Source organism: Anser anser (genome assembly GCF_964211835.1).
Source record: "Anser anser genome assembly, chromosome: 3".
Classification (NCBI taxonomy): domain Eukaryota; kingdom Metazoa; phylum Chordata; class Aves; order Anseriformes; family Anatidae; genus Anser; species Anser anser.
This window is the reverse complement of record NC_139722.1, coordinates 93,237,768-93,256,200: the sequence shown is the minus strand read 5'-3', so window position 1 is coordinate 93,256,200 and position 18,433 is coordinate 93,237,768. Positions and strand designations below refer to the sequence as shown.

The following is an 18,433-nucleotide window of genomic DNA, read 5'->3' as shown; positions in this document are numbered from 1 at the left end:
AACAATTTTGCCTTTTCTACAACACTTTAAATAATGAATTGCCTTTACATTGTAAGATACAGAGGCAGCTGTGTTTCCATAACACAGTTACACCACAAACATTAACCATAACCAACAGAAACATTAGATCCAGATTTTGCAACAAGCGGTCTTAAAGGCTTTAATGCCACCCTCTAAAATGATCACAGAACCGTAGAATATCCTTAGTTGAAAGGGACCCACAGGAATTGTTGAGTCCAACTGGCTGCACACCAGACCACCCAAAAATGAAGCCACATGTCTGAGAGCACTGTCCAAAGGCTTCTTGAACTCCAGCAGGCTGGGTGCCATGAGCACTGCCCTGGGGAGCCTGTCCCAGTGCCCGACCACCCTCTGGGTGCAGAACCTTTCCCTAACCCCCAGCCTGACCCTCCCCTGTCCCAGCTCTATGCCGTTCCCTCGGGTCCTGTCGCTGTCCCCAGAGAGCAGAGCTCAGCGCCTGCCCCTCCGCTCCCCTCGTGAGGGAGCTGCAGGCCGCCATGAGGCCTCCCCTCGGCCTGCTCTGCTCTGGGGCCTCAGCTGTTCCTCATATATCTTGCCCTACAGACCCTTCTCTATTTTTGTAGCCCTCTTCTGGACACTCTCTAATAGCTTTATGTCCTACTTATACTGCGGCACCCAAAACTGCACACAGTACTCAAGGTGAGGCCGCACCAGGAGAGCAGAGCGGGACAATCCCTTCCCTCGCCCAGCTGGCAGTGCTGTCCCTGATGCACCCCAGGACACGGTTGCCCCTCCTGGCCGCCAAAGCACTCTGCCGGCTCAGATTCAACTTGCTGTTGACCAAAACCCCCAGATGCCTTTCTGTGGGGCTGCTCTCCAGCCTCTCATCCCCTAGTCTGTATAATAACACCCACATAATAAATAAGGTCTAAACCACACTTTCTGTTCTAGAGGAGAACCATTTCCACTATTTTTTTTTTTTAAGTTTGTGTGCAACAAAGGGTCTAAGATACGAAAAAAAAACCCAAAAAAACAGCCAAGCACTAGTGAAACTTGTCCTTATCTCAAAGCCCAGTCCTGGGTCCAAATGCAAATGCTGAGCTATTCCATTTGAATCCCTTTTTGATTGTGAGACAGATAAATCCAGAATTGTAATTCTCAAGCTTTCTGGTTTTAGACTAATATAAGAAACAGCTAATGTCAAAAGCTTGACAGCTTACTACTTTGTGTATGCACATTCCTAGAAATAATTTAGTTTTGACTGGGTTGTAATTACTTTTGAGCCTATAGTAAGATCTCCATGATTTTTTCAGACCTGGTTTGGGGCTTAATCTGTAGGTGTTCCTGTAAGCGTACCAGCTGGATTAGGTTCTACACAAACCACTCCCAACCCATGTCTTTTGGAGGGGGGATTTTTGGTTTTGATTTTTTTCCTCTTTTAAAGAACCTCTTTCCGCAACTGTGTTATGTACATAACTATGTTATGTATTTTTTATGATTAGTAAGTCAGTGCTTGGATCAATCAGTCAGTAGACAGGCAATCAGCACTAAAGATTTTCTTCCCAAAGCAAGCAGATTTGCAGCAATAGCATAATCCCTTATTAGGACCATTTTTCTTTCCTCTAATTTAGGCAGAAGACAACACCTTAAAGCACCTCTTCTTTTGCATTGCTACTGTGAAAGAGTCTACCATGAGCTTCTGTAACTACCTGACATCGGGTAGCAAGAAGAATACTCTTGCACAAAGGGGTTTCGTTGCTTGTACTCAGAACTTCTGAGAAATGACAGAAATTTTTCTTGGCTCCAAAGATTTGAGACAGAGATGCAGAGCTACTACATGCAACCCAGTACCTGTCTTATTGAATTCATACTCAGAGGGGACAGAACGACAAAACAGTCATGTTAACCCTTCCAAAAAGTTCAGTGTTTCCATGAAGCTCACTCATACACATGTCAACTTGGCTGAAGTAGGAAGCAGTGTTTCTGGGCAACTACTGAAAATGCCTGGCCATGACACTTGCGCTTTTTTTCCCCCCTGTGCCTTGGTGACCAATACTTAAGAGGTCACCTTCAGGAAAACAAAACAAAAATAAAATAAATCAACAGCTGACTGCGGACTTCTGACCAAATGGATTCTCTAAGCAAGCTACTTTAAAGAAGGTTCACTTCTGCCTTCAAGATGTGTTACAATTTTGGTGCTTCACTTTGTCAATTTTCTGCAATAATTTAACTTTTAAAACCTTTATAAGGAGCTTCCTTCATCTTCCCCTATACAGCAAATCCTAAAAAAATTAGCATTTAAAACTGTAGTTTTCAAAGACTGTTGAAGTGGCAGCCTGCACAAGTGATAAGCAAGCTTCTCTATTCATCTGAGGTCTTGAATTGCTCAGATGATGATTAAAGTAATGATCAAGCAGTTCAGACTCAAAAATGAGTAGTAAGATTCCCCCCCCTCTCCCCCCCCAATGATTTTAAATCCTACAAGGGGAAGTGGGGAGGGGAAGAAATTAAAGGAACACAATGAAAAGAACACAGCAGTAAAAGCTCTGGTAGGTACAGAAAAAGAAAGCTTTTATGCAGGAGTTGGTAGTCAGAGACTCTCCCCTGATAACTTTGGTATCAAGAGTACATCAGAAATGAGGGTGGAGATGGTAAAAGGAAAGAGAAATACAGACATACAGTTTTTGCTGCTTCCTGAGTTCCCTAGGAAGCATTCATGCCCAGAAATAGCAACAAGTTATGGTATCTGAGGTTTCTGCAGGAGCCAGATAGTATCTTTTTAGATGTATAGATTCCAGAGCTTAACTTCAGTCAGTTACATTTGGTTTGTATGACTTTGAAAACTTTTCAAACACAGAAAGCCACCAGACCATTACCAAACTTGTGCCTCCTACTGTGGAGTGACAGAGGGAATGGACAAGTAAAGAAATGAACTGTACTTAAAGTTATCTGTTTTAAGCTGTTATATGTCTTTGCTTTGTTAATCAGAGCCTGTTGACTTTCATTAAGTTTTCCTTATACCATCGGTGCATAAAAGGTGAAGTTTTCATACACAGCATATTAGCTAAGTCTGAGATTGTGTGTGTGTGTACCCACATGCATGTATTTTCTTAAAAGAGATGAGCAGTCACACATGTGGATGGTATTCATTTATCTAAATATGGGTGTCCAGTGCCATTTTAGGTATCCTACTGTTCAGCCTAGTCTCCACCTACTGTTCTGGAAGGTGATGGGTTCCCTTTTATGTCCTGTGCAATATCCAGCAGTCCCATGTGAGTTTCTGGATGTATCAGATGGCACTCGATATTACATTTAAATTACCGAGTATCATCCAAAACTCATGTATGTGGAGTCACTCTAATCCTAAATTCTGATCAATTATTATTTTCTGAATTATTATTCATACAGAGCAGTTTTCACGCCAGAAGATGAAATTCTATACTAGGAAATGCAACACGTAGGGTAATTCAAAGAGGAGACAGAGAGCATTTTGGACTTCTTTTTGACAGATGTGAACAAAGCAGAGGAACGGACAACATGCCATTACATGCTTGTATAAATGCAAGTTTTCATCAACACTTACATGGATTGACTCACAACACAAATGACAGTGAGTGAAGACACAGACAATTTTAACTGCAAGCATGTGAATAACATAAAACTTGCCAGATGTGACGTGACATTTTAAAATCCTAGCTGAGCAAGAAAAGAAGCACTCGTTTCTCATTGCAAAAAGGTCATTGCAAGAAGAGATGAGGTTGCATTTCAACTAATTCCTTGGTTTTCTGGATGACATTCAGGAAAGACCAGCAACAATAAACTAGTTGCCAACACTAGCCAGCCTCTATGTGAGACTGACGGTGAAATAATGTGCAAAAATAAAACCAAGCTGTTTTAGGGATGAAAACTTTATTTTATACTTAAGGTATTATTCTACTCCTCTAATCTTATTTTTGAAATAGAAATGTTAATGTCTCTTTACACTGGTGTATAGAAAGGCTGATGGTATAAAAACAGGCTGTTCTCTACTTTTGGAAGACAAATTCCTGTTGCAGCTCTAAGCCACAATCCCAGAGAAAAGCGTTGCCTGCTATACTGACTTCTGAAAGAAACCTTTGAAACTGTCTGCTTAAGAACAGGCCTGCTAGGTGCTACTCAGCTGAGAGTTTATGAGTTTGGTAACCTGAGGAAAGAAAATATCCACTGAGGATCTTTAGGAAAAATTGGTACTATTATCATCATTTTATGGCAATTGCAGATTTTGGTTATATTTAATAGAATCGTTTCTCCGTGCCAAACAAAACATGAAGATAATAGCACAGACGTGAATTTAGAAAAACAGAATCTGCAATGCCAGCTTCACATTTTTTATTGTGCAACTATGAAGCTAACCCTTGCCTTCCTCTGAAGTCAGAAGGTAAGTTTTCAGTACAGTGTTTTGGCTGCACCATTTCCACAAATCAATCCAAATCTACTTTAAATGCATTCTGTTAAGTGCTTTTATGGAAGATAGAGGGGAACTAAAACACACTAGGAGAGCATCTTTCCTTCCCTACCCATAAGCAATAAAAGATACCAGACTAAAGGTAGACAAACTTGGAGCCATCTTTATCATTTCACATTTCTCTTCCTCCTTGTCTAGCTTTTTCATATGAAAACCCTTACAGCTCTATTTCACGAGAAAACTTGCATGCAGCAAACATGCTCATAAATCTATAACAAAGAATCTCTTTTGAAGGAAGGGCAAAAATTCTGCATTTTACATCCTCATTCTGTAAGCACAGATGCTTCTAATGGCATTTTGAATGTTTGGCACAACCCTACAGAAACAAGGTATGAGTAAATCCAATATACCCGTACAGTTTCAGAGCAATTTTGTGTAGCTTGCAGGACAATTTTGTAGCTTTATACCCAGAAAATAAATATATTTATGATAAAGGTGTAGATACTAACCTGCCAAGGTCGATCCCAATCAAGAGGAATAGGAAATGCTCCAAACCAAGCTCCTAGTATACTGCATGTTGTAGTAATCTGTAGACTGTTTTCCCAGATGGAGGTAGCTCTGCAAGAGAAGTGTGTTACAAGATTTCAACACCAGCAAAAGTTACCAGTTCCGAATATTAGATCTGATGTCTTCCAAGATTTTTGAGATTACAAACAAATAATCAATATATTTGATAAATAGCATGCAAGTTTCTCCTAACAGGTATATACAAACTATATGTAAAATGTAAGTTGCATATTTTAGCTATAATCACAGTCTTTCTATAACACTCATTAAGTAGATCTTTTCCCCTTGAGGTGTTTACTGAAAAAGCTAATTTATTTTATCTGAAAACACTCCTATTGAATTTGAAACACCATAACAACAGCAAGTTAAAATATCACAAAAACACTATGTGCATTGAAAGGAAAAATAGACATGAAGGGCTAGTATGGGATCCCAAAGTACTCTATGGCATAGATACGTTGCTATCCTTTCATGCCTAAGACAATTTGAAATTTAAAAGAGAAGCCCATTATGTTAATATTGCAAAGCAAACTTACATGAACTGAAAAGAAACACTGCAAAGTAAATGTAGCCTGCATATTACAGCTTTTAAGCCACATTGCTTCCAAGTTCAACTACGCTGGCAGCAGGATGTATTTCTTGCATGCTGAAGACTTCCTTTTGCATTGCCAATCATGGTGCGTAGTGTACCACAGCAGATATTAATGAGTTTGGTCTTGAGTTTATAGCCTCCTACCACTAGGAAAAAATTTGGAAAAGTTGGATTTCCACTTATTAGATAAGCACTTATTGTCCATTATCAGTTTACCAAGTGACTGCTTTGCTTTCCTCAAGCCATGAGCATCTGCGTTCTTTGTACCAGTTAAGAAAACAGAACAGCAGTTCAGAGCACCATAGGGCATAGTTCTGAGAGGCAGGAGAACTGGGCTCAAATCCCTGCTCCAAATCTGTAAGAGGAGAGATCTGAATCTTAGATTTGCTATATCTTAGATTATAAACACAAATACAACTTTAGGCAACTGAGGGGGGGAAAAAAAAAAAGGCATTTTTATGGCTAGAGGTCTAGACAGCAGTAAACCCCAAACTTCACAAGCAATGTTTAGGTTGCATGACAAGAAAAGCTTTAAACCTTTAACCCTTGTTTAGAAGGGTCTAAAATTTCACACTATTTCTGAGTAGGTGTAACTCGCTGCTGCATTTGATATTTGACAGAAATACTCACAAGGGTAGGGCAAACATTTTCTGTTGTTTGCAAAATAAAGGTCATACAGATTACAATATTTATAATTCAATGCTAACATTTGGGGGCAGAAACAGGCACTATTTCTTCTACATTAAACCCATCCCTGTAACTTGTAATACTAGATTTAAGCACACAATTCTATTTATTTGTATTTTTAAAAAAATATTTATAAGTCTGCACATTGAAACTTGTAAATTATTTCCAGAAGCTGAATAACCGAGCAGGCAGTTGTGAGCCAGCAGGGAGAAGAGAACACTCACTACAGCCCTAAAGGAGTGAAAGAGCCAGGAGAATATACCGAGGACTGACTGAGGTACATTTCTACCTCACAAGACATCCTATCTGGTAAATCTACACACATCCTGCTGCACCATATGGAGGCACCAGACTGAGTCCAAAAGCAAAACAACAGAATTAGCAAGGCACAGTGCCCGAGTGAAGAACAGCCACTGGCAGCCTGGCAACAACGAGAGCTTCTCATTCATCCACTCTGCAGCACGGACACAGGCTACTCCAACACAGCATGCCATGTCCTCCAACACCGTATCACAGTAACAATGTTTTGATTATTCTCTTTTCTGCATGGAGTGTCACCTATCAGGATTTTTACAGGTATTCATTGATGCATCACACAAATCCTTCTTTTACCTGAGGAGCAATGGTAGAAACATTTATGAACTTTATGTTTTATGGATTTCTGTATTTTTAAACCACGAATAAATGAGAACTGAAAAGATTCTGCAGGCAAGACCAGTGATATTTAAGATGATAAATTATCACTAGTGGCATAAAGGCCTTTTAAAACCTCAAATCATTATTTAATCCCATTAATTATACAAGTTAAGCGCTGTTCTAAATAACGTTTGAATTAAGAGGTTAGTTAAAAAAAGAATTTATTAAGACAGCTCCTGGACAGACAAGATCTAGAATTTCTGCACCATGGCAGTACTGAAATACAAAGCAGTACAGCGCTTTGACAATGCCCGCCTTTCCAAAGGACATTTCCAAATCTGTGAGAGTAAGCAGGACACAATAAGTGATGAGAGAAATGAAAACTGGACAGAGCCGTAAAGTTACTGGTTTATACTATTTTTTTGGACAAGCTCCAAATAGAGAATCTACTTCCCACCCAGGTAACATCTTACAACTGCTATGATATCAGAAATTTCAACACAATTGCTCAGATTAGGGACTTGAAATAAATTTTCTTCAAAAGGAGGAATAAAAAATAATAAAAAAATCAGCAATTGAAAGCTGATTTCTTCAAGACTTTTATGCGGGAGGCTATTTTAGCCAACAACTACTGAAACACCCTTTAAAGTTTCCTACTTCCATTAGTGTCAATATGCCTTCCCACAGCTTTTATTTCCCTCTACCCACTCTCAGCAGCACATGATAGCATATGATCAGTGTCATGACACTGCGTGTCAGAACAGTGAGCCCAGAGACAGCCAGAGTGGGCCCATCCCTTCTCAAATGGAAAACTGGTGAAAAGAAGAGCCCTATTTACAGCCTCCTTAAAACTCAAGTCTTGATGATGCAGAATGCACAAGCTTCCTTTTCTCACACATTCTATGTGTACACAGACTCCTCAGGCAAGAGCAAATTGTTCTTTAAAAACTCTAAGAAATCTGAGTTTTTATTTCATTTGGTTCAAACTGTTCAAAAAGTGCACTCAGTTTGAAAACACGAAGCATGTGGAATTTTCTGCCTGAGCTACAGTTGTGTTTCATGCATTCCAACAAAACAACGTCTTCCTCATCCACCAACATCCCAAACACTGCTAATACAAGCAATAAACCTGCAGTGTCACAGATCACGTTATCCTGAGCTGGCACGTGTCATCTGCCCCCTACAGGTGAGGTGACTTAGACTCACGGACTGATCTTTTGGCTTTCTTAGAAGCGATCACTTGACTAGAAGTGCTGCAATTAAAAACAGAGAAAGCTAAGCACCTCCGCAGAAAAAACAAGCACTTCACAAAATGATCCCCAATCTATTTACGGCAGATGACACAATTGTACCATAGCTATTACAATGCAATAGGTTACGTACCACATTACTTCAATGTAACATTATGAGTAGGTATCCAGAGGAATAGCTGGCTAATTAATATTAACATCTATCACTTGTTTACACTTGATACATCAAGATAAACTTTTTTAGGTGCCCTTTTCCATTTTTCTGTGAAGACAAAAGCACAAGCACATCCCGATCTTTCGAGTATTGCACAGGCAAATAAAAGTAACAAAAATTAAGTGTCAATGATTACTTCAGTCTAAATCGTACTCATTTTTTGTAAACAAGTTCTTCTTTCATTCTACACTACGTTCTTAATCAGACTTTCCAGCTTGCTATCTCAGTGCAATACAATTCAGTACACTTGTCTTTCAAGGCACACAGCCATGCTGATCTTACCTGACTGCCCTTTTCCTCCGTTCAACCTGTCCCACCTCATTCCAAACGGTTAAGTCAGAGGAAACAACCTTGTAATAAATCATGCCTACACTCAGCTAACACCTAAGTGCAAGACCTTCCAACTCATGAATTCATGAGGTCAAATGAAAAGCCAACAGAATTCTTTGTAAATGAACATCTTGCTGCAATCCCTAAAAAAATGCCATAGTATTTCTTTGTAGTCTATTTTCGTTCAAGGGGTAGTCTAACTAAACATCGTTATTAAATACGCATTTTATTCTGATAACATCACATGGCTCACTAGTAAGAAACATGTACAAGGTGTCACAGCAAAAACGTCAAAGCAAGACAACTCTGTTTCCTATGCAATAATTATACTGAACAACATTGGGATCCAGACTAGGCAAGAAACAGACACGCATTCAAGATCTAACCTAGCACAAAGACAGACTGTTGTCAAACATCTGTTACTTGAATTCACCTATGATTTCCAGTTGCAAAACTTCCAAAGATGACTAAGTGAACCAGCAATGATTTGTTTTGGCTAAACAACTCCATGCTTTTATTGAATTATTGCAAGATGTCATCTCTATTACTCTGTTCACTCCCTCTACTGAAAATAAAAAGCAGGCATAACCAACTTGGATAAGCATTAAGATAATTTTTAGTAAGCTGAGAACTGAGATAATACAAAAAACAATACATGAAACAACTATAAAAAGTCTATTTTTGACCTTCTCTACACAAGTTTAAAACAAAAGCAACTCATTAGGTCAGCAGAGCTATACAACTTTTCATTTTCTTTGGAGGTGAGACTTTGCCCTTATGAACTGTTATATGGGAATGAATGCTAAGATCTTATTATTGAACTTCAAGTATACGTAGGGCTTCTTTATGTTTCAGAGTCCTAGCCTTTCAATGTTCCTGTTACTTAATGAGTGAAAAAAGGCAGAAGAGATAGAATACTTCTGAAAAATAAGTTATCCCTAATACATGGCAATGATATGGCTTTTACTAGGTTAAAAAAAGCTTATTTTCCTTTAAACATACTCTTGAAAAAAAATTATGCTTGAAAACTCTGACACTGAAAACAGCTTTCTCTGAAACTTGAAAGAGAGCACCGACAAAGACTATGTACTTAAGAGCATAGTAGATTATATATAATTTTCACAGTTACATCCAAGTTAAAAATATTGTTAAAAGCGTGTTTGTTCTGGCTTACTATTGCTACTGTAAACACTGTCTTTATAAAGGTATGATTTTCCCTATGCAGCTCAGTCACAAGACTCCTTTCTATTTAATGATCATCATACTGGCCAGCAGAATGGTTTTACATCACTAAAATGCTCATTTGAAACTTTACTTCCTTCAAACAAATAAAGCAAGATTTAGTCTCTGGATACCAGATGTAAAAAGTCAGTTTTCTGGTCACCAAATGAAACCCATAATTTCACTTGAACACTTTTTTCGCGTCTTCAAAACTACTAATTTTGTCAGAAAAGTTTTCATAGGCCCTGAATTACAAAAGTGAAAAAAAAAAACACACCATAATTCAGGAAGCTTCCTTTTTTTTTTTTTCCTTTCTTTTCAAAAAAATATATGATATCTTATTTACATTAATTCACTCTATTCTAAATTTTACCCGGGGTGGAAATGGAACTTACCCATTTTTACTAAATATCCGTATCCAAGCTTGTATGTTTGGTCCCAGCATACATAAACATTGTAAAGTAGTAAAGGTAGACAGGAGAACTGCAAACAAAAATGTCTCAGTCACTGACCTACAAAGAAGCAATATAACAAAATAAAGTGAGGTAAAGCTACTAATTTATTATTATTATTTTTTTAAAGAGCTCCAAGATTTAGGAAAAAACCCTCTTAGTCAACTTGTGAAAGCATGCATGCTTTCTTAAGCCTCATGTAGAAGAAGTCTTTTCTTCTTACTCTAAAACAGTAAAGAAAAATAGGAAAAAAAATCTGGTATCTGTTTGTTACCTCAACAAAGACTGCAATGTAGTATCTTACTTAAATGCCTGATACCTGCAACATTTTAAAAAATACATTATATACCTCATACATAACATCAGTTCCGAAGAACACTTGGATATTTACTTCAATATTCAATTTATTTTTCTAGTTTGACATTGTGGAAGCAACCATGAACCCAAACTAGACGATGTCATTGTTAGTCAGTAATTGATCATCTCTCTCAGAAATCAGTTAGGTTGCTTCATGTTTCTCCTATTTTCTTAATCATCCTTAAAAATTAAAAATACTAATATCAAAAGGATGAAAGATAAGCAAGATGCATATTTTAGAAGCTTATGGGAGAAATGACTAAATGAAACTTGGAAAATATTAATACCCTTAAGTATAACAAATACTATAGTAAAAGTGTTTGTTTGTAACTGTCTCATGAAACATATCTCCAAATACAGACAAACTGTAAGAGCTAACTTCTACAAAAAGACAGCCATCCTTCTCCGCCCAGCCAGGAGCTTATCTTTAAATATCCAATGTACCAGCTAATACACAAGAACTTATACCAATATCAGCAAGGAGAACTCCCCCTTAAAGCGTTTAGAGAAAAATAGGGTCTTCTGACTTACTCTATGAGAGGTGCTCCATAAAGAACAATAATCGCATGAAATAGTATGCAAGACATGAAAAAGTATATACAGCATTTTAGAAATCTGGATATCTAAAAAAGAGCAATAAAATATCAGAATAATGTTTCAAAAGAAGAGAGGACATAAGTAACATACCTAGCCTATATCTTATCAACAGCACTGCACACTACCTATTCCTTTAGATATTTAATTTTAGCTACAGCACAGTATGATAACAGCATGGTATATTTCCACACAGCTTTCCTTACGTTTAATACTTTAAATAATGAATTACAAATGACCACGCTCACTCCATCTAAAATGTTTTCACGCACCTTGTAATGTTAAGACAAACATAGAAAAAATACGACTGGAAATGACAAAATAAACAAAGATAGTTTCATCAGATATTTTTACGTGCTTTACATCTGAGCATTACACCCATTCATTAAAAGGCATCTTTTACAGAATGAGAAACAGTATTTAAAAGCAAGAAAGTACCTAACATGAAAAAAGACATGCAAAATCAAATATAATACGTAAAGCTATATGAAATAAAACCCACTGTGGTTTGAACCTGACATCTTAAATGCTAAATCCCTTTGAAAAATGCTCACGACTTTTCATAGATCTGCAAAACACCAATAACCATCCCTGAATTTAAACAACACTTTCTGGGTACTCCCTGTATTGGACAGAAGTACAGACACTCAATAAATAGTTTTGGTTAGGTCTGTTCTGGTCAGGTCACTGACGGAAACCCATAATCTCACTTGGACACTTTTTTGATATTCATTCCTTACACTAGGCTGGGATGAAATCTCACCTAGAACATGATGCCCGCTTCATTTTCAAATCACAGATGGTTAAAATACTTGTTTTCCACGATGACTTTGTGTATTTTACGTCCCTCTCTGTCAACAGGGTATTAAGGCAGAAGTATTACATACAAAGATGCTGCTTTCTGGGATGTTTGCTTAACTCTTTAAGAGTCACCACCTAAGAGTGTTTGACTTTGTCCGACCCAGCAGCACGCGGGGAGTGCACAACTCTCGAGCTGCCCTCAAGGGACTGGTTGTGTGCTGCTCTGAATTGGCCCTCTTCAAGCCTATTATGCTGGGATTCATACCTTTAATGCTTCTGTTACAGTCTGCAACTACAAAAAAAATTCTCCTAGGTATATATAGTGTGCTGATTTAGTCATTCACAGCAATGCAGCAATCACTAAAATACTTTTTCAGTTTGCTTTGTAGAGTTTACTAGCTTGTTTAAATTGCTCTTCTCACTCTTGCACCTCAAATCCTACGCACTATTTCTCTTCTTTTTGAAATGACTCCAGACCTATAACGACACAAGAGAAAAGTGTATCCTCATGATACTGAGGGTCAGGCCTGGACTAGGAGATGCCTTCTGGGCCCGTCCTGCTTTGCGCTGGTGTTTGCCAGCGAATTGTTTTTGGACCCATGGCCAGGGCTACAAACCACAGCGTGTCGGCAAGAAACGGGCAGGGAATTGCTCACCCAAAGAGGTTGCTTGCAGGTAAGGAATGAAGCAAATTCTCCATTATTTTCAGGATATTTAACAACAGGTGCTGCACTCAGCTCATTCATGGAAAACAAGGATTCGCCACCAAGAATTCCAACTCCCTTCTTTCTCATCTGATTAGTTCAAAGAAAGAATTAGCTTCCCCTCCGTATCGGCTGGTAGTAACTTAAGAATAAGCTTACCTTGTTACCCAAAGAACTTCTCTTCGGAGACAGGCTTGGTTTTAGGACTAAACACAAGATTACATTAAGGGTACCGACGCAAACTGAACAAACGCACAGCCACGTGAGGTGCGTCCCCAGAACCGTGAACCCGTCCAGGAAGAAAGCCGGCACGACGGCAGTCAGCACGACGGAGGCAGCGCAGAGCAGGTTGGCAGCCCACAGCCTCCGTACTTCGGCGTCCCTCATCGTGCTCCCTGCAACACAGCGAGCGGCGCGGGCGCACCGGCGGCCATTTCGTGGCAGAACGGCACCGCCGCCACACGACCCCGGGCACCGCCGCCCCAAACCCGAGCACCCCGGGCCGGGAGCGGCCTCTCCCGGGGCCCTTCCCCGCTCTCCCTCCAGCCGCGGGGCCACAGCCGCGGCCCTATCCCTATCCCTATCCCTGTCTCTGTCCCTATCCCTGTCCCCGTCCCCCGCGGCCACTTACCGCGGCCTCATCCCCGGCGCGGCGCCGTGGCCGCCCGGCGACGGAAAACGGCGGCGGCGGCAGCTCGTCAGCTCCGGGGCGGACCCGGAAGGTGCCGGTTGTTGTGAGGGGCAGCCATGGTGTGCGAGAAGTGTGAGTGGGGACGGTGGTGGGCACGGGTCTCCAGGGGTCCCTGGGCGGTCCCCGCCCCCCCCCATCCCTCTCAGTCCCCCTCGGGTGGCCGTGGCCTGGGGGCGGTGGCGCGGCGCTGTTTTAATCTTTTTCCTTCGTAACGTTTCCTTCCGTAGGTGAGAGGAAGCTCGGTACCGTGATCACTCCCGATACGTGGAAGGACGGGGCAAGAAACACCACAGGTGCTGCGCTCGGCATCAGCGCTTGTCGCGCAGAGAGCTCAAAGCCGGCTCCCTTCCCTAGCCATCTTACAATCCTAGGGCTAAAATTTGTGGCAGTTATCAAGTTAACTCCTAACTCCTGTAGTTTCCTTAGCATGCTAATTTAATACACTAGGGATTTGTTTGCCGTGATCTTTTCGATATTGAATATGTCCAGTTTTCCCCCCTTGTATGCAAGGGTGATGTGCTGGGCCCGGCAGAAGGTAGCCTGGTGTCCTGTGCCTCTGTGCTGCGTGCTTTATCTCTGTGACTTCCTTGGCCCTTGTGTAAAAGCTGCAAGCTAAGCTTCTCCCACATATCCTTGAAACTGGGAAATTTATTGCTTTGTGCTTCTGTTCTTTTTGTAGAGAGTGGTGGCCGAAAGCTAAATGAAAACAAGGCGTTGACCTCAAAGAAGGCAAGGTCAGTATTTAAGCCAGATTTCAGCTAAAACATCAGTTTTCTGCAGCTGACGCCTGGGTTCTGGAAAGCTTGGTAACTCCTCAAAACTCAACCAAAATGCTCTTTTTAAAAATTCTTTGTGGGGGTTATGGCATGTTATGACTTGTTAAAAGTTATGTCCATACACGTTTCATGGGTGTTTTCTGCTGAATCAGAGTCTAGGCAGCTATATTGCTCCAGTCTTCCCTAAAACTGCCAGGGTTTGATGTTTGTGTTAAGAGAGGAGCTGAAAAGGTTTATTTTCCATGCTAAGATTGCGCGTACGATCTCTTGAGCATTTCTTTAAATTCTGGGAGAGTTCTGTTATATTATGCAAGGGGGCATTGCTGGAAGGTGTCTTAAGTTCAAAATAGCCTTGTATCTTAGTAAAAAGATACATTTTTAGTTTTGCTTTTAATAATTTGGTCTTCATAATGCAAGAAATCTCTCTTAATGGGGAAAGAGAGAGTTTTTCTTTGGAGTTTGTGTATCCTATTAGAAATTACCTTTGTATGTTACTTTTTTTAATCATATTTTTTGCTGGAGTTTCTGTCCGTGCCCTCTGGCTTAGACTTTTTAGGATGAGGCAGAGGAAGTACCTTTATTTCAATGTTCATAAAGTATTTTTCCTTTTTCCCAGATTTGATCCTTATGGAAAGAACAAATTTGCAATATGTCGGATTTGTAAGAGTTCCGTCCATCAGCCAGGGTCTCACTATTGTCAAGGATGTGCCTATAAAAAAGGTGAGTTTCACTAAATACCATATTAACACAGTTTGGTTTGAAATTAAGAGAGCATGTGGAACTCTTGAATTTGGCCTTACAAAGGGAAGGCTGAGATGAGATTTAATTGCTGTCTTTAACTGGTAATTAGGAAGGTGTAGAGAAGATGAAGTCAGACTTGTCTCTGAGATGCACAACAATAGAATAAGAGGCAATGGACCCAGGTTAGAGTGCAGGATACTCTAATTACATACAAGGAAACCAATTTACACCATGAGGGTGGTCAAATATTGTAATAACAGTAGAGCTCAGGGAATCTCTACTGGAAGCATTCAGGGCTTGACTTGAAAGGTCCCATGCAGCTGCATCCAAGTTGGCTGTGTTTTGAGTGGGACGGGGGCTGGACTAGGGACTGCTGGAGATCCTTTTCAACGTAAGTTATTCTGTGACTTAACTTCTTTTAAAATGTTTCCAGTAGAAATGGATAGATGAAAAGTAAGCTTAATCTTGGCAATTGCATAGAAAACTGTCATCTAGCAAGTTTGATTTTTGTTTTCTTGGTATAAAAAGAAAAAAAGAAACTCGTTTGCTGCAGTTGTCTTTCTGCTCCCTTCTCCATTCTACCTTTTTTGCAATAGCTAAATCCAAAACTTGAAGTACTGGTTTAAAAAATAATCCAGTCTTGGTAAAGTAATAGACTAGCTTAACAAAAATAGTATACCTGAGGAGTAAATAGGAAAAATAAACTGGGGTGTAAAAATAATTTAAAAAGTGTATCTGAAGATAAGTTATATTTATGGATGTCTTTGCTCCTCATTGTATCCTTATTCATTCAGTAGCTTAACATAAGCAATTGAGAGGTTCATTTCTCAAAAGGGAGTCTGTGGCCCAATTGTGAATATACTTTGTGCATTGAAAGTCAAGGTTGGCTTAACATAAAACTGAAAAATAAGAATTTAATCATTGTCCCTAGAAAGCAAGACATTGCGGTACATAATATATAAAATCTTTCTGTACTTATGAGTTAATGTATGAATGTGATGAAATTCTTCGTATGCCTAGAAGCTCTCTATCTCCTATATTCATTACAAGCCTTCACTATTAAAAAAAAATAATAAATTGTTCAAAAGTTCCCTCAGGAACAAAAAAAATCAGTTTCAACCAAGTTTGATGTAGAGCCTTAAGGTTATAAAATTTTACCAGTCATCTGTGTTTGAGTAGATAAGCAAAAGGGCTCAAACTTTTAATTTTCTGAGGGGAAAGAAAGAACAACATGAACTCAGTTACGTTAGTAATACTGAAGAACCCCCACAGACACAGGTTGAACCAATTGCTAGCTGTAGAGCAACAGCCAACCAGTAGTAAGTTTTGTTTATGGAATGACGTTAATTGTTCTATAACTGTGCACAGTGTCACTGGATCAGTGGCTTAGCAGTCTGCTGTAGGAGTGTTGCCTTTTCTAGTTGCTAGATGCTCACCAGATGGCTGCCTGAATCCCATATGGCAGAACCTTGTTCTTTCTTAAACTTATCATTGTTTTGGGTGGCCTTCAGGATTTCGTCTTTGCCTGCTTGTGTATCTTTCCAGGAAGAAACCTCATAAAAGTCAGAGCTTAATCTTCAAGTGCTTTAGGTTCTAGTTCTGACCATCAACGACTGAGGTTGTGGCATGTTTCTTGAAGCGGGTGCAGTATTACTGCTTGGTGCTTCAACTGTTGCGTAGCTCTGAAATTCAGAGACCTGAAGTTAATTACTCCTCAATTTAGACCTGGAGTGAACAGTGGGTGGGCTGGATTTTGAACTCCAGAACAAATCTCGTGGCACGTTCCCCACTGTTCTCCTTCCTAGGGGACTCGCAGATGTGTGTCCAGTCACATGATGTCAATATATAAAAGCCTGTGATTTGGAGAGAGGCAACAGAAATAGTTGTCACGATGTTTTTTTTTTGTCTGCTGATGAACAGTCTTGTAAAAGGAGATGTGGTCCTACTGGACAGAAGACTTGGCACCTTTCAGTTTTAGAAAAAGAGGGAAACACTGAGAAACTCCCTCCTTTGCCCCTGCCAAACTTGTGTACTTTGCGCTACTCCTGTCTTCTGTCTTGCCGCTCTTTGGGTTTAGGTCAAAGTCTTCTGTGTCAACAGTAGTCATCTTCACTTCAACTCTCTCGCATTGTTAGTGTCCATTATTTATCTCTTCTGTTACTCTAAATAGTTTAATTCCATGAAATTGTACTCAACTTTCTCAATTGCCTGAAGTTCCCCATCTGTTAATCTTCCATTTAGCAGTCAGTTTGCTGGTGCTTATATTTCCTTAGCTTAGCTACTTTTCTTAGGCTACAGGACTTACGAAGTTTAATAACACACCATTTTTTAATTGTTTGCCAGATGGGAGCCTTTCCTGGCTGCCCTCCAGTATTTGAGCAAATTACGGAGGCTTCAGGTGCTGTTATGAATCATAATGCTCTCAAAATAGAGCTTATTTTGTAAGTGGAAGTATTACACATATGCTGCAAATACTAATTTGTGTTAGAAATCATATTACTGCTTCTGAATTAGCAATATCTGGTGAGGGGGTGCACATGCAGATTGTCAATGAGCGCTCATTTAACATTTACTTGAAAATTATCTTTATAAAAACATAGAGGCTATGTTTTGAAGAAAAAACCTTAATGATTTTTGAATAATTTACACACCTTTTGTGTGCTTATAGGCATCTGCTCAATGTGTGGCAAGAAGGTCTTGGATACGAAGAACTACAAGCAAACCTCTGTCTAATTATATTGATCAGTCTTTTCATGAACTTTAACTAAGGCATCTTTGTACATTAACCTTTCTCTGAAATCATTTGTGAATATCACTTTCTGGAAGATAATACATTTACATGGAATGAGATGAGAGATAAAGACTGCCTGATCGTTTGTGTAGAAATGTACATGATATTTGATTTTTGTTGTTTTAGCACTAATGTTAACTGATACTTAAGGTAATGGTTTGCAGCAACTGCTACAGTTCAAAATGACAGGTTGAAGCTATGTTACCATTGTAACATCCTTGAGGTTAACACTTTCATTGTTCTGTTGCTGCATCTCCAGTCTTTTCCTTGTCTGGTAGTAATGCTTTATAGGTGTGTAAAATATGAGGTTATTTCACCTCGTGGAAGTAGTATCTTTGTTTAGGTATGCATATTTATAATTCCTCTCACCCCTATTATGTCCTGTACTTTGAAATGCTGCTTTTCTGAGTTTGATTCAATTGTTCTGTTGAAACAGTAGGGTTCTTTGTATTGCAGATTGTTAATCTACTAAAATGCAGTGTGTTACTCTGCCAGTTTGTACTTTTGCAGTAAGACTGATGAGCTGTTCTCCTGGCAACCCCTAAGGACTACATACAGCATTTGGTGGCCCAAGGCAATAAAATAATGAGCATAAATTTCTAA

At 39.5% G+C, this 18,433-nt stretch overlaps 2 protein-coding genes across 7 annotated transcripts in view; one reads left to right on the top strand and one right to left on the bottom strand.

Moving 5' to 3' along the window:
• PIGF (phosphatidylinositol glycan anchor biosynthesis class F) overlaps nucleotides 1-13,601 on the bottom strand; it is a 25,479-nt gene extending 11,878 nt beyond the window's left edge. For all 6 annotated transcript variants that reach the window (XM_083832121.1, XM_083832122.1, XM_083832124.1 and 3 more), the window contains exons 1-5: nucleotides 13,463-13,601; nucleotides 12,991-13,226; nucleotides 11,264-11,355; nucleotides 10,319-10,435; nucleotides 4,936-5,044 (exon numbers count right to left, since the gene is read on the bottom strand). In XM_083832121.1, the coding sequence (XP_083688247.1) occupies nucleotides 4,936-5,044; nucleotides 10,319-10,435; nucleotides 11,264-11,355; nucleotides 12,991-13,218 (546 nt within the window). In that variant the 5' untranslated portion in view covers nucleotides 13,219-13,226; nucleotides 13,463-13,601. The remainder of the gene's footprint in view (nucleotides 1-4,935; nucleotides 5,045-10,318; nucleotides 10,436-11,263; nucleotides 11,356-12,990; nucleotides 13,227-13,462) is intronic.
• CRIPT (CXXC repeat containing interactor of PDZ3 domain) lies at nucleotides 13,488-18,433 on the top strand. The gene is made up of 5 exons (XM_083832129.1): nucleotides 13,488-13,594; nucleotides 13,750-13,815; nucleotides 14,202-14,256; nucleotides 14,915-15,018; nucleotides 17,708-18,433. Exons 1-5 carry the CDS (start codon nucleotides 13,579-13,581, stop codon nucleotides 17,770-17,772), a joined length of 306 nt encoding a protein of 101 aa, XP_083688255.1. The 5' UTR covers nucleotides 13,488-13,578; the 3' UTR covers nucleotides 17,773-18,433.